The sequence below is a fragment of the Zalophus californianus genome, chromosome 9, assembly GCF_009762305.2.
Source record: "Zalophus californianus isolate mZalCal1 chromosome 9, mZalCal1.pri.v2, whole genome shotgun sequence".
In the NCBI taxonomy this organism is placed as follows: Eukaryota; Metazoa; Chordata; class Mammalia; order Carnivora; family Otariidae; genus Zalophus; species Zalophus californianus.
This window is the reverse complement of record NC_045603.1, coordinates 52,725,206-52,741,227: the sequence shown is the minus strand read 5'-3', so window position 1 is coordinate 52,741,227 and position 16,022 is coordinate 52,725,206. Positions and strand designations below refer to the sequence as shown.

General features: G+C 44.0%; 1 protein-coding gene across 1 annotated transcript in view; it reads right to left on the bottom strand.

Annotated features, from left to right (window-relative positions):
• Positions 1-5,311: 5,311 nt before the first annotated feature.
• The window catches only part of PPM1H (protein phosphatase, Mg2+/Mn2+ dependent 1H), a 239,020-nt gene continuing 228,309 nt past the window's right edge, over positions 5,312-16,022 (bottom strand). The window contains exon 10 of the mRNA XM_027592252.2: positions 5,312-5,705. Coding sequence (XP_027448053.1) covers positions 5,558-5,705 — 148 coding nt within the window. The 3' untranslated portion in view covers positions 5,312-5,557. The remainder of the gene's footprint in view (positions 5,706-16,022) is intronic.

The window sequence follows — 16,022 nt, the reverse complement described above, 5'->3', positions numbered from 1 at the left end:
TAAATTGCCACAGCCACTCTGGAAAACAGTATGGAGATTCATCAAAAAGTTAAAAATAGAACTACCATATGATCCAGCAATTCCATTTCTGGGTATTTATCCAAAGAAAACAAAAACACTAACTCAAAAAGACATATGCATCCCCATGATGACTGCAACATTATTTACAATATCCAAGATTCGGAAAAACCTAAGTCTCCATCAGTGAATGAATGGATAAGGAAAATACACACCGAATATTATTCAGTCATAAAAATTAAGGAAATCTTGCCATTTGTGACAATGTGGATGGACCTTAAGGACATTATAAGTGAGATAAGAGAAATACCATACGATCTCACTTAAATGTGGAATCTAAAAAATAAATAAAAACAAAAAACATTCACAGGCACAGAGAACAGACTGGTGGTTGGGAGAGGCAGCCGTGAGTGGTGGGAGAAATGGGTGACTGAGAGTCAAAAGATACAAACTTGCAGTTATAAAATAAGTAAGTCATGTGGATGTAATGCACAGCATGGTGACTGTAATTAATAATACTGTGTTACATATTTGAAAGTTTCTGAGTGAAAGTTATCACAAGAAAAAAAATACTTTTGTTAATATGAATGTGATGGATGTTAACCAGAATTTCTGTGATGATCATTTTGCAGTATATCCATATATCAAGTCACTGTGTTGTACACCGAAAGCTAATGTAATGTTGTCTACCAATTACACCTTAAGAAAAAGAAAAAGAAAAAAGAATACCTCTTGGGAGCAATTCTTGGTAGTAATATCCAAGATGTTTCTTCTAGATGCACTGTTGAAATGGATAGCCTTTACTGCTATTCTTGTGTAGGTTTATAGAGTCGGCATCCATTCCCTTGTGATTGTCTTTCGAGTCTGTTCACTTTGTAACTCCCCATGAGGCCATGACACTCCCGTCATTCCATTACCTGATATGAAGAAACTTCAAAGCGAATTAAAAGAAATGACACAAACTTTTTTCTAGAGGGGTCCTATATACATATATATAATATTTTATTTTAAAATGTCATTGAGCATATACATTTCTTTATTTTCTTCCAGGGAACATTGCACCTAAGTTTCAAAACACACAAAATAGATCCCCTTTACTAAACAGTTTTCATTTTGGGGGGGTTACAAAAGTCAAGGTTTCACAATCACAAAGCATAAAGATACATGGTTCTGAAACCATTTTCAGGCAGATTCCTGTCATTCCCTGTACATCTGGTATTTTTGGAAACCCAGACCTTACAAATGATCTCCACTGTGGGCCTCCCTGGGTCTCCAGAAGAAACAGAGAAAACGGAAGTGAACAGAAATAAGAGAATTACCTCAGGACTCCCCAAACACAAAATACTATGGAAGATCTGAAGAGTGGGGGGGGGGGGTCACAAGGTTCTCCTTCAAGTACGTCACAGTAGAAAATAACAGCACATTTACAGCCTTATTTGGTCACTGTCTACCTGGTTGCTACGTGAACAAGACTTCATCTACGACGCAGAGGAAAAATGAAAGCTATTTACACGTAACATCATGGGTTAGAAAGAGCAGTCGTGCCCAGACCGGCACTCAGATCTGACAAAGTGCTGCCATGGTGCTCGCCTGAGAGGCAAGGAGGCTGCTCATGTAGTGTCCTTTGAAAAATCCCAGTGTACGCGTCTGCCACACCAGCCACACCCACCCAAAGTTTGCCCCGCATGGTGGGCTGTGTATGGTGTGCAGACTCTCACCCTTCTCTGCAATTGTAAAGTCCTCACAAATCCAAGTTTCTAAAGTAAGATTCTGTCCTGGGGCCAGATACCGTTTTCCTGTTTTCTGAGATCTGGTAAATTTTAGGGTCAGCCTGATTGTTCTTTGCATAGACAATGACTCTTCACTGCTTTCTCCAAGTATCCCAGAAGCAGTAATTTACTGAAGATAGAATCTCATAAAAGTTTAACATTCCCTCTGAGAACAGTGGTGCTGCTGGGTCACTTAAGGAAAGGTCAGATCCTCAAACTGTGGTGGAAAGAAACCACTGACCACCTTTGGCCGTGTTGAAAACGAATGGATTGGCAGACGAGGAAGGAGGTGCAGTCTAGAGGAGAATCAGAATTTTAAAGATGTGGGAGTCTTCTTCCGTACGTTTCCATGCTAGTGCTCTTGGTAAACCAAAAATCCTGCCCGAATGGCCAAAATCTGAGGCCAAATCTGGGTTCCAAGACTCTCATCCCTGCCCACCAATACCTGCCTACAGCTGTGGTTGTCCTGAGACGTTAAGTGAATACTTAGGAGTAAGAAGAAGGTGAGCGCAGCTGACTTCGCACAACCCCACAGAGGTAAGCGGCTAGGAATTAAAAAATCAAACACCTTAAATTCCCCAAAGTTGTGGAAAGGAACTGAAATTGCCACTTTTTGTGGTTTGTCCTAGTGCACAGCCGAGTACTTGGCCTAGCCTGATTTCCCGTTCTCCCTTCCCACCCCAAGAAGGGCAGTCAAGTAAGCAGACCCACCACAAAACATACCCCCCATCTCTGACTGCTGGCGCTGCTCTCACTGCAGGTGTCGTGAGAACAAAGGTTTGGCTGTCGCCTGGCAAAAAGCTACAGGGTGTGGATGGAATATGAGTTTACCCTCTTTAAGGAAAAGACCCGTCCCCAAGTATTCCGAAGAGCAGGGTCCAGCCCAACAAAGAGATTTAGAACTGAAAGAGCCTTTCATTAGAGGAAGTGGCCACACGCACCCCAAGACAACTGTAAAGACTTGACTAGGAAATCGAAAAAGCTTTTTATTAAACAAGACTTCCTCTGAGGCTATTAGGACAAGCAGATTTCGCTATAAGTCAGATACACAAGATTTCAGAACCACATATAAATACGTTCTTCAGAATTTTGAGTCTGTTGCCTTTCGACCTCTCCAGGAATGCTCCAAGGGCCAACCCTGTTCTGTAGACACAGTTACTGCTCTTGGGATGGGATGGGACGGGGCCTGGGTGAAAAATAAAGCCAAACAGAGTAAGCTCAATTCACAGAGCAATATCAGTGCTGGGAAGATCTGCTATGGGCATTAACACATCACTTTTTCCACATATGATTTATCCACCTCATTTGTAATTTTCCTCCCATCCCCCAAACAGAAATAGGGCTTGAGCTTTTTTTTAACTAAGATCTTTCCACCAAGGAAGCTTAGGACAAGAATTCCTGGATACCTTTCTAATTCAAACCAGCAGGACTAAATGCTCAAGACTTTAGGATAAATTGAAAAAGAGGGTTCCAGAATTTTTCCTGAGACATTTCTTGGCAGTACATGAATTGGTGACTTGAGTAGAAGACTATCATGACATCTATGCCCAAAGTCGGACTCTGGTGGCTCAAATAAAAGTAGAAAAGTGCAAGGTAGGACCAACAGTGAAGCGCAGGAGAGAAAACAGATGAAAGGCAATGGGAACATGGGAAAGGTGACTGATTGTGAGGAGAGCTTCCCAAAGAAGGCAGTTCAGAGTCCTCCACAAAAAACTTTCTCGTTTTCCCCTTGTACGTGACTTTGAGTCAGGGCAGGGACAGAAGATGGAACCACACTGTGGGAGATGCCTACACATTATCCCACAGCATCTTACTCTGCCAGAGGAGCAAATGGCTTCCCACATATTTGTCCCCACAGAGCCATCTGGGGTCGCTCAGATCTCCTGGAAGAGGAGGCAAGCTGTCAGATGAAGATGACTCCTGACAAGGTAGTAGTCCAATTCTTCCCAGGCAACATTTTGGCAAACAGCTGGTGGGTAAATCCCCAAGTACTTTACCGACCAGACAGGGCATCATTTCCACAGCATGGAATGAATTCATTCCGGAGTAGAGAGGCTCCAGGCCTCTCCTACTAGAATATCTACAACTCCAGGAAGGTGACGAACTATCCTGGAGGAAAGGTTCCTCTCCTTTCCTCTCTTCTCCTCTGGGGAAGGGACCCAGCAAACACGCGAACTGGAATTGGCTCTCCAGCAGTTTTGGGAATCACATCACCAACATTGTTCTTTACTGGGTGGGAAGAATGTTTAAATTACACAAACCTGTCAGGATGGTGATGAAACCACAGGAGGCATGCAGGAAGAAGACTCAGTAATTGGACATCACTCTACAAGGTCCTCTGGTGCAGAGCAGTAGTCTGCCCAAGAGATAGAAGTGATTTCTAAAAATCTATTTTGTGATTCCTCTTGGTAGAGAAGCAGCAGGTAGATTTGGTGTCCACTGCTTCTGCAGCTCTTGTGAGGAACGCTCAGAAGTGGAGCTACAATGGGAACTGGGGTTGCAGCTGTTGGGTGGCTGGGGAAGGAATGGGGTGCACAGCAGAAGAATGACCAGTCAACCCAATTCCAATTCACTTTAATCAGATGGCCGTTCTGAGTGGGCCTTGCCTGAAGATGAGGGGGAGAGCAGGACTGCTGCTACCTGACAGTACACGGATACGTACTGATGTGGAGTGGCCTTGGGGACAGTCACGGCCCATGGAACCTGGATCCAAAATGGAGGAATGGTCTTCATACGAGGTATGGTGACCTGACTGATAACATGGAGCTTCCTGTTCTGATTTCTTCAACACTGCTTTACATATGTCCCCGTGGCACAGCAGGTGGGGAGGGCCAACCATTCCAGAAATGAAAACCTGGATTCTCAGAGAAATCTCAAGCCACAAAAGGGGGACCCTTGAAAACAACTGAGGAACTGTTGGTCCAAAGAAACACCCATATTTTCATGAAAACACACTGATTTGGTGAGAAAATGCAACTCAGGAACAAACTATTACACAACAAAGACAGTACTCTGTCAGCCAGGGCACCGCTCCAGAAGGCTGCCTGGGTGGTGTGGGCTACAGGATATGGGGACAGCCTGGGCTGGACTTTGACACACAAATTCCTCAGCAAGGAGCTGGAAAGTCCCAGGCCTGTTTTATGAAAGGGAAACAATTAAGATTCAAGGAATATCAAAAAGAAAAAATCCCTGCCTCACCCCACCATAACCATGAAAAAATGGAGAGACAGACAGACAGACACACACACACACACACACACACACACACACACACACACACAGATGGTGTTCCCTGAAATAAATCTCAGGCTTACTAGGAGGTGGGTGCTTATACTTTCTGAGGCATGATCCCCAACTTTCCAATGCAGCACTTTTAACCCGTAGAGAAGCTGGCAGCTTGACAGGCCCAAGAGTCTTCTGCCAGTTACACCTGAAAATGGCTGCCCAGCTACTCCAAATAAGTATGTGTGTGCCCAGAATAGGCAATGGCCACCCAGGAGGCCTATTAAAAGAACCAAAAGAAATACAACACTCAGTAGCAGCCTTTATGTTTTGCTCTCGTTGAGTATCCAGACCTGTTACTGAAGAGGAAACTGAAATCTAAGGGTCCCCCAGAAGTACAGCCAGAGGCCTTTCAGCAGCAAACTTCCCACCTGGGCTGGGAGGAGGGTGCATCCCCCGGAACCCTGCGGGGGCCCGTCCCAGTCCCGCCCTGCTACGAGGTATCCCAGCTTTCTCCCCTGCTGTCCTCCTGATGCCCCGGGCCGTGTTCATGAAAGTGTGTTCCCATGTATTAAGGGAATGACATATACAGAAATGTCGTCTCCTGAGCCCAGTCGGTCATTAGATATCCGCCATCCTCTGTCCTTCAGGACACCGCGGGCACGCATCACCAGGTCCTGAGCTGCCAATGTGTACCTGTGTAGGGAGAAGCAGGAATGAAACCATCAGTGTGGCATCAGGCAGAATCTGGAGTCAAGGAAGCCTGGGAAAAAGGCATCACTACAGCTGTGTCAGCAGTTTTCAAATACCCCTAAAGTCTCAAAAAGTCTAGGCCAGGGGCGCCTGGGTGGCTCAGATGGTTAAGTGTCTGCCTTTGGCTCAGGTCATGATCTCTGGGTCCTGGGATCGAGCCCCACGTCGGGCTCCCTGCTCAGTGAGGAGTCTGCTTCTCCCTCTCCCTCTGCCTCTCCCCCCCGCTCATGCTCACTCTTTCTCTGTGTATCTCTCTGTCTCAAATGAATAAATAAAATCTTAAAGTCTAGGCCATCTTTTCCCAAAACGTGGGATGCCTAACGTGAGATTATTCTTTTAAGTGGATGGACAAGGCACCACATACATTAAAATAACCTCCTAAAATATTCTACTGTTGAGTCCTCTGAGGGTTTTGGTGATGTCAAGGAGACAGTCTCCGTTTGGTGTTGAGTCTGTCTTTAATATGGATCTGCTTGGGCTCATAGCTTTGCTTGGCAAACCATGCCTAACTGAGAAAGTACTTGGGAATCCTAAGAGTTTTGGTTTTCAGTGTTTATTTTTTGGACCATGTTCTTTTTTAGGACAAAGGATAGTCATTTTCCATTTACGGTAGAGGTCTTTTAAAATTGTTTTTAAAAAGTGAGTTGATTGAAATAAAAACATTAATAGTACATGTAGCATAGGAATACAATAAAAATGTGAAGGTGTTTTTGGGAAAGGACTGATAAACCTTGGTATGAATGAGCTATTCACCCACCCTTATCAATGCCATTCTCTTCTCTTGATCAACGTAGGTACAGTGGGGGGCCCTCCAGAATTAGAAAATAAGATTGCTCATAGAGATTTAAACTCGAGGAAAAAGAATGGCTACATTATTAGTCAATGGAAAATATTAGTATCTAAAGACCAGTGTGGGAGGGGACTTTGGTGGGTGTGGGCCTGAGTTGGCCTAGAGGCATTAAAAAAAAAAAAAGAGAGAGGCAAAACATTGGCAGGTGTCTATCCAAATACTGATCAGAGCAGAGAGAGTCTTAGCTGACAGACTTCAAAGAGATTTAGTTCCGCTGGTACAACCATATTTAGTGTGGATGAATTACTCTCTCAGCCTTTGCCATTAAACATGATTCACCGTTAACTCTGATTTCACGTTCACCAAATAACCTGATTATGATCTGGCTCCTTGTGTAGGCCTGCCTACAGGGAAGGAATGAGCCAGTCATTGTACTTTAGGAATATCAGTCAGTTATATTTCTCCATATAAATGTCAACTGGCATTTCAGTTTCCAGATTAGTTTTGTAAGCTTGTTTAGGGTGAGCCCAGCTCTGACAATGAATCTGTTCTTTGTATGTTGATTAAACCAGTTTCTGAGCCTGAAAAGCTAAAAGCTAGACTCTGATAAATCACCAAGATAATAAATGTCACCCTATAAGGAAGGCTTCTTGGAAGGCTTTAACGACAGACCTTTAACAACAGACCACCCTGATATTACTAGTGGTTTTTCCCTACTTTGGAATGTCTCTGCCTTGCCCTCAGGGCTGTAATTTTATGGAATTCAGAACACCAGAAGGCTCTTCTATTTCTTCTTTTAAGACCCTTTATGGATTTACTGAGTCTCATATTAAAGGAGACCGGCAAAAAATTAATTAATTAAAAATAAGAGACTAGCGTCTAGCCCATCATTACAATATTTAAGACTAAGGTCTGCAGCAAATGATTTCAGGATTAAGATTCCAGGACATAAAGTCTTTGAGACTCAAGTCTCCTTGCAGCCCAGGCAGGAGAGAGGAGTGCAGGACACACTCTATCTAGGTGGCAGAGGAGAGGCTGTTTGAGTTAATACAAAATAAATGCCTTTCCTCCTGGAGGGTGGGTGGTGGGTGGGGAGGAGAGACACCTTCTTTTTCTATCTGTATGGAGAGAATTATCAGCTTTGAGGCAGAAATGTCTTCAGTAGCACTTGAGGGAAGATGCAGCCAGTTAGCCTTTCAGGGGGTTCTCCTGTTGAGATCAGGAAATAAACAGAAAGGAGTCCAGAGAGGCCTTTGGCTAAAGGGCCAAATAAATGTCCCCAAATCCACATACTGCAGCTTATATTATATTCAGAAGACTCTCTCAGATGCTCACCCCAGATTATTCTTGGGTTTATATTAAACTGTATATCTGAGATAGAACCATGCCGGGAAAGGCTACCAACAATATCAGAGTGATGTTTATTATCCTGGAGATTGACTGGGGTCCAGACTTTAGCCTTTCAAGTTAAGAAACGTGGCTGAGTCAATACCGAGTAGATTCATCTGTCAGGGCTGAACACACCTTAACCTAGCTCAAGAGCATGCTAGACAGAGAAAATTGTAGCAAGTCATGATAAAAGGTGGCTGATGGTAAAAGAAAGATGCTCCAAGATGTCAAAAAACAGAGAAAAGAACTCAAGAGGCTGGCTCTCTAGGCTAGTCTAGGGAGAGGCGAACCGTCCTGTGGGGCAATGACGGCGAGAGATCAAAATGAAGTGAAGTCACAAAGAATGATCACCCTTAGTTCAAGGCAAGAGACCACCCTGATATTGTCACGGCTGGTGACTCTGGGTATTTAAAAATGGTCAAAATTAGCAGTGGTATTTTAAAAAGCAGCATTAGGTCACCTAGAAAAGATGGTTACCCAGGAAACTCATTTCCCTGAGGGCTCTACATAATTAAGGTTTTATTCTTAAAAATGGTTATTGCCTATTCCAAGATCACTTCCCTCGAGCCTGAATTTCTCTTTACCATCCATTCTGTCTTCCCTTAGGTGCTGAACTTGAGAGAGAAATCCATTTTTGCTTCTTCAATTTCTTCCCTTTTTCTTCCTTAATCTCTTACCAGTAGGCCCACTGCCTCACTCATCTGGCCTCTTACACCTTGACCTAAAAGCTTCTTCTCAGTACTCGTTGAGCTCACCCTTGCTCCAGCACAGATACCACTGACCATCTTCTTTGCCTTTGATGTCTGCTGTCTTCCTGAATTCTCCTTTTTTGGGTGGGGGTTGGGGGGGAGTGGGTAGGGGGGACAGCTTCCACTCCACTCCACACTCCCCAGTTCTCCTGCGTCTGGGCTTTCATGACACATGACACAAGCTCTTCTCTCTGATGCTCCTTAAGTTCCTTGGGAGGCCACAGTTAAGACTTAAGAAGAAGTCAATAAATATTAACCTATTAACAAGGTAGGACTTGCCCATCTATCATCCTGAGTTAATGCGATCCCCAGTCTCAGGCAAGAAAAGATGGTCATTTTCAATGCCACCTCCTCACGCTGATATTTTTCAAAGATAAAATCCACAAGATTGAGTAGGACTTCTAAACTTTGTATTTTAAAGTGTATTTCATTAGTGGTACATGGCTAATTAAAATAAAATCTAATTTCATAGTTATTAAGATGTAAGCTGTATTTATTGTAAAAACTAATATACCGGAGCTTATTTCTGCCATCACTAATACATAGAAATATATATAAAACTTCCTGTGCATTTTCTGATTATGTTTTTCTTCATTCTTGCTTTCTGAAATCAGGTTGATTGCTTGAACACCTTTTCCCTCCCTCTACTGGTTTAGAAGTGATAATTTCTTTCATTTTAGCACTTAAGTTTTTAACACATAGGTTAATCAGTATTTATGTCCTCCTTCAGAAAATAAAGGGATCTTGGAATGCCTTCTATCATCTTTCATGTTACTGGCAGGTAGTTGAATTTCATCCTTCTTTTTAAGCCTCTATTAGTCATTATTATCATTTACAATCCATACTTATGTAAATAAACCAACATACTAACTTCGGTGGTTTTTGAAATCCATTCCTTCCTTCTGGATTTTTTTTTTTTCTGTTGAAGTCCATTTTTAGAAATTCTTTCAACAATGGTATATGAGGGATTAAACTCACCTAGTCTTTGGACCACAAAAATCTTTTATTTTTGCTTTTAATTTTGCATGATAGCTTTATTGGGTATAGAATTCTGGATTGACCATTACTTTTCCCTCAGCAGTTTAGAGATATTTCATTTATTGTGACTTCTCTTGTTGGGAAGACATTTCTTTATAAGGAAATATCTTCTCATTGGTAGCTTTTTAAGTTTTTACTGTTGTTATCGATGGTATGAAGTTACACCACGACATAAGAGTGAGGATTCGTTTTTATCTATCATGGTTGAAAATCTGTTTTACTCCTTCAAATGAGAAGATATTTCTTTGAATCTGGAAAATTTTCAACTGTGAACTTTTTGAATATTGCTTGCCCTCTATTTTTTTAATATTTTCTCCTCTTAGGCCTTCCCCACTTTGCCTTCCAGAATTCCACTTCTTTCCTGTTTTCTTTTTTCTGATTTCTATAAATTCGCTAATTCCTGTTTTAGTGGTTTACTTTTCAATCCATTCAGTATAGTTAACTCTTCAACAACACGGAGGTTAAGGGACACCAATCACCACACAGTCAAAAATCCAAGTGTAACTTTTGACTCTCCGAAAACTTAACTACTAATAGCCTATTGTTGCCCAGACACCTTACTGATGACATAAACAGTGAATACATATTTGGTATGTTATACTTATTATATATACTGTATTCTTACAATAAAGTAAGCTATAGAAAATATTATTAAAAAATCGTAAGAGAGGGCGCCTGGGTGGCTCAGTTGGTTAAGTGACTGCCTTCGGCTCAGGTCATGATCCTGGAGTCCCAGGATCGAGTCCCGCATCGGGCTCCCTGCTCAGCAGGGAGTCTGCTTCTCCCTCTGACCCTCTTCCCTCTCGTGCTCTCTGTCTCTCATTCTCTCTTTCTCAAATAAATAAATAAAATCTTTAAAAAAAATCGTAAAACACATTTGCAGTATGGTGTCAAAAAAAATCCATGTATAGGGGTGCCTGGGTGGCTCAGTTGTTAAGTGTCTGCCTTTGATTCAGGTCATGATCCCAGGGTCCTGGGATTGAGCCCCACATTGGGCTCCCTGCTCAGCAAGAAGCCTACTTCTCCATCTTCCACCCCCTCCACCCTGCTTTTGTTCCCTCTCTTACTGTGTTTCTCTCTGTCAAATAAATAAATAAAGTCTTAAAAAAAAAAAATCCATGTATAAGTGGACTCATGCAGTTGAAACCCATGTTATTCAGGGGTGAGCTATGGTAACTTTATTTCAATGACATACTTTTCTCCATTGTGAATTTTCATTTGGTTTTCCAAATTGACCTCTTCCTGCTTTGTGGTTCTATTTGTACATGTTTAAATTTTCAACCTGTTCTACTGGGTTTTCTTTGGAGAGGTAGAGAGAAGGCTCCATTGTGTCTAGTTATTCTTTCTTATACTGGCTTTAAAGCTATGTTTCTCTTCAGTAGGGGTTGCTTACTCTGTGCCCTAGATTATAGAGAGATTTTTAAATTTGCCTTTATTATGAGTTTTCCAGCTGTAGAACATGTAATTTCTTGGTTTAGGATTCTCATAACACAGGAGTGGTGTGAGGTTTAACTTCCCACTTCCTGTGTGGTGAGCCTACCCAACCATATCCCCTTCTCACAAAACTTCAGTTTCATCAGGTTCTTGCCATCATCCATGTATCCATGTGCTTCAGGGAAGGACCTGAGGTGGGAGGCTTGGGGAGAATGCCTAGGACCACTTCTTCCAACACTGTTGCCAGGAGCTCAGATTCCTCCACATGACTTCTCTTTGCCAGACTTCTCTGGTGAGTGTGGTATCCCCTTTGTAAAAGCAGCCTGTGTGGACAACTGAAGAGGACTGAGTAGATGCTGTATTCAGTGACTAACAGTACCGCTGAACTCTAGAACCAATTTCCTACATTTCCAACTTGCCCCAGGCATGAAACCATATATAAGGTTGCCTTATATCAAAACTGGTACAAGAGGAAACAACTTTCTCAGGAGGGAAAGACCTCAGTGTCCCCACTGCCATTTGGTTTTCTTTCAATTTCTACCTGACAAGGGCTGTCTGGTTTGGTGACTATGAAAGAAATTGCTAAATGTGGCAGTAAAACAGGAGAGTTCTCCAGATTTTGGTACTGAGACTGAACACAAGGGTAGACACGTGCCACAGATGGAGTTAAAACATGAAATGTGAGTACAAAAATATACAGGAGAGGAGCAAATAAGAATATGGCACAGCTGAAGACAGTGACAGGGAAGTGGATTCCACTGCACATGGGCCGAGGCTGTGAGGCGGGCTGAGGAGCCTGGCGATTCTGGAAGCTGGATGTGGAGCAGATGAAGGGCCATTCCTGAATGCTTGGTCATACCACATGAGAGAACTGCTGGAGCAGTTTGAAGTACTCGCTCTCTTCTAAGAAAGAATCTCCCTGGAGACAAGTTTTGTATTTTGAGAACATTTTTCTTCTTTGGCCACAACTTTCAATATTGATCAGCAAAAGAAATTTCAATACTGATCTGCTGAAAGAAATGGCTGCCAGGGAGGGAGCTAACTTGGCACACGGCACAGGGCTTGGCTCAGAGGCTTCCTCAGGCTCTGAGTGGGAGGGAGCAGAGAAAGGACAGCAGGGGAGGGAGGAAAACAAAGAAGAGGGCTGAAGGACTATGGGAAGGCCAGAAGCTCTTTTCACAATGGCACTAACAGGGTGGAAGGAGACCGATAAATCCTCAACTGTCTCTGTTGTCCCCGCCATTTCTGTGGCAGTTCTTACTTCTTTCGCCTCTTCAGTAGGCCATACAAAGGGGCTCAGGGTGTGGGCGTGGGTTGCCAAGGGTCCAATCCTGGTTTTACCACGGCCCACATGGGCACATTGGAAAAATTCCTGAGCCTCTTGGAGCCCCTCTTTTCTTACGTATAAATCTGGGATGATGACAGGGCAGACCTCAAAGGCTCCTGCAAGGAATGAATGAGATCCTTCCACAAAGCATTCAGCACAGTCTCGGCACTTGGTCAGAGGTCAGTTCCCGCTATCATTTTTCCTCATTAAACATAAGATGTCTTTCTCTTCCCCCCAAGAGATCAGCCTTCAGTCATCCACCTCTTAGAGAGTCTATTTCTCACAGGGACTGCATTTGAATCAGCACTGGTGTCAAAACTACGGCCATTTCAGGCCTCAGGCTATAACCCTGCTTTAAAGGCTTGAATAGTTCTAGTTGGGTGGGAACTGCTATTTGCCATTTAGATGGTATAGATCAGGGTCTTACAAGAGGGAGGTAGGTGGCAGGAACTGGGGAATTAATGGGTTCCAAATATTTGCATATAAAAGGCCGCCTCCATCTGCTGATGCCCAGCAGTAATAGAGTGTGATGGGAACAAGAGGAGGACTCTTCTTTGCATTCCGAGCAGGCCTCTGAAATTTAAGAGGTAGAAAAGCTCTCCCAAGCTTGGGAACATTGGCAGGGATCTGTGGTGACCGGGTGGGCAGGGGGTGAGGGGTGGCTTGGAGAGGGCTCTTTATTGTATTTGGACCTGGGCAGCTCATCCCAGGAGGAGGCATCTCTTAGGCTCACTGCTGGGAGCTGAACCACGCGGGTCCCTTGTCTGCCTCTAAACTCACTGAAGCCACTTGTGACGGCTCTGTCCCCAGCCCAGGGTGCAGGTGGAATATCCTGAGACACTGGAATACCGACAGCTCTGTCCGTGACGTGGCCACGGTGTACCTCAGGGGTTAATGTGCCCGCAGGTACAAGGCCGCAGACTGGGGAGAGCGGCCGCACCCACAGGAGAGGGCGAGAACTGCCACGCCTGCCACGCGTGGTCCAGCCCTCCGCCCCTGGCACCAACTCCCTGGTTCCTTACGTGCTGTGTGTTTATTTTTGTTTGTATCCCAAACAGCACAATTTCAATGTGAGAGGGAGCAATCGAACATTTCCTTCTCAATCTTCCCTGGCAAGCCCTTTAAAATGCCCTGATCTTCCAACTAAGTGGCCACACAGCTCTGCTCCAGCAGCCATATAAAGAGCTGTGAGGCAGGAAAGAGGGGCCCGGCAGCGTGCTGTTCAGAGGCCATTATGGGCAGGGTCACAGACTGACTTCCCAGTTCCCATGGGTCTAAATATGCTCAACATTGCAAAAGAGACAAAAATGCAGATTTTATCTAGCCTTCAAACAGCAGATCAAGCACTCACAAATTTGTTCTTCAAACATGTAATTGATATGGGGGGCAGAGGGGGAAACCCTTCATTTTTTGCATCTGAGGCATAGTTTTTCAAAACCACGTGGTGCCAGTAGAAATTAGTTCAGCTAATTCGTGGAAAGACCTCATAAAAAGAAATTTTGTCTTTTGCCAAAATAAATTTCGTATTATCAAGGAAATACAAACTAGCAATACTAATAGCTGCCTGAGTAGCCTGCTGTCAGTGCTGGTGGCGTTTTTGCTAGTAACTTCCTACAGATTAATCTCTTCCTCGTCAATGGACGTGGATCAAAGTCTCAGAGAGCATGGATGTGAAGAACGCCATCTCAAGTGTGACCATCAAGGAGGCTTCATTTTTTTAAAGATTTTATTTATTTATTTGACAGAGAGAGCACGCGTGCACAAGCAGAGAGAGCAGCAGAGGGAGTGGGAGAAACAGGCTCCCCGCTAAGCATGGAGCCCGATGTAGGGCTCAATCCCAGGACCCTGGGATCATGACCAGAGCCGAAGGCAGACACTTAACCCACTGAGCCACCCAGGCGTCCCAAGAAGCTTCTCTTGTTAGGGAAACGCTCTGTAGAATTTATGTTACATTGGTACTTACAGATTTAATACCCCATACAAAGCCCCTCGAGTGTCATGGCAGAGGGACCGAGGGTCAGTAGGTCCAAGTTACAAAGAGGAGGTTTCCACAGACAGGTTTCGGGCAATGAAGGACTGGCAAAGCCTCACAAAGTTTTGCCGGGGCATTTAGAATGCAACTGCATACCGTGCTTTCATGTTTGATTAACTGTTCTTTGGCCCTAGTTCCCTCTGGCTTTGCCCATGCCCTTCCCCCTCAGTCATATTGACAATTTATTACTTTCTGACAAAATATTAAGCATCCTCTTTGAGTGTTCACACACTGGCCTCTATTTTGAATATTCACAGGAGATCTACCACTAAATCTCCAGCTTATTAGAGGGGATAAGTCGATCCCTCGCTTGCCCCAGAAAACCCCTTCCAGGCCTTTCTCCAGCACCCTCTCCAAATTGTGCAGGATGTTTAGGCCTCAGCAGAGAATCTTCCTGGTATTATAGAGAACTACAGGTTGTGTAGCCCAACCTCCATGACTTCCAGCCACCTGACTCAGGTGCTAGCTTGGTTTATTTCCTATGAATGGTTCAATGCATACCCCACAATGGACTCACAGAACTGCCAACTCGGCTCTATTTCAGGGTGTGCTCCAATCAGAAGAAAAAAAGAAAAAGAAAGGAGGAAGGAAAGAAGGAGGAAGGAAAGAAAGAGGGAGGGAGGGAGGGAAGGGAGGAGGAGAAAGAAGGAAAGAAAAAGAAAGCATGCCAACCAGCCAGCCAGCCCCCACCTTCCAACATGATTAAATAGGTAAGCCTTTGGTCCCGGGCTACATCTGGGGAGAAATGAATCCTTCTGGCCAAGGAAGAGCCCACGGAGCCTCTGCAGTTATAAAGTGGGTCCTTCCTCCTCACAGACATTATAGCTTTGACTAAAACTTATTAGGATGACTTTCTCTCATATTTCTATTGCACAGGAAGATCAGAACAGCTCCCAGTTGGAGCAACTCCCCGCCACGGCTTTTGGGACTGAGCTCTCCATGGGCCACACAAAGAGACACACCCAGCCAGGGAAGGAGTGTGGTGCCCACCTCCCAAATTACACACGGAAATGTGCAAATATGTTGCACATGAAAGAGAAAACTTTACATCACTTCTAAGCCATAAGTGTGAAATAAATTGTTTCTCTGAATTCCTAGTATTGTTTAAATTACAAAGGAGCAGACGGGTAGAGAATCCACATCTTGTGTTTTCACCATTAGGTTGCACAGATGGTTTGCTGATTATGGGTCCAAATGAAGGAATTATATAAATTCCCTGTCATTATTATAGACTTCCTTTCCTACAACTAATTTCCACATTCATTAATCTTGTGAGTTCCTGGGGTGCCTGGGTGACTCACTCGGTCAAGTGTCTGCCCTCGGCTCAGGTCCTGATCCCAGGGTCCTGGGATTGAGCCCCACATTGGGCTCCCTGCTCAGTGGGGAGTCTGCTCCCTCCCTCTCCCTCTGTCGCTCCCCCTGCTTGTGCACGCACGCTCTCTCTCTCTGCCAAAAAATAAGTTTTTTTTTTTTTTTTTAAGATTTTATTTATATATTTGTC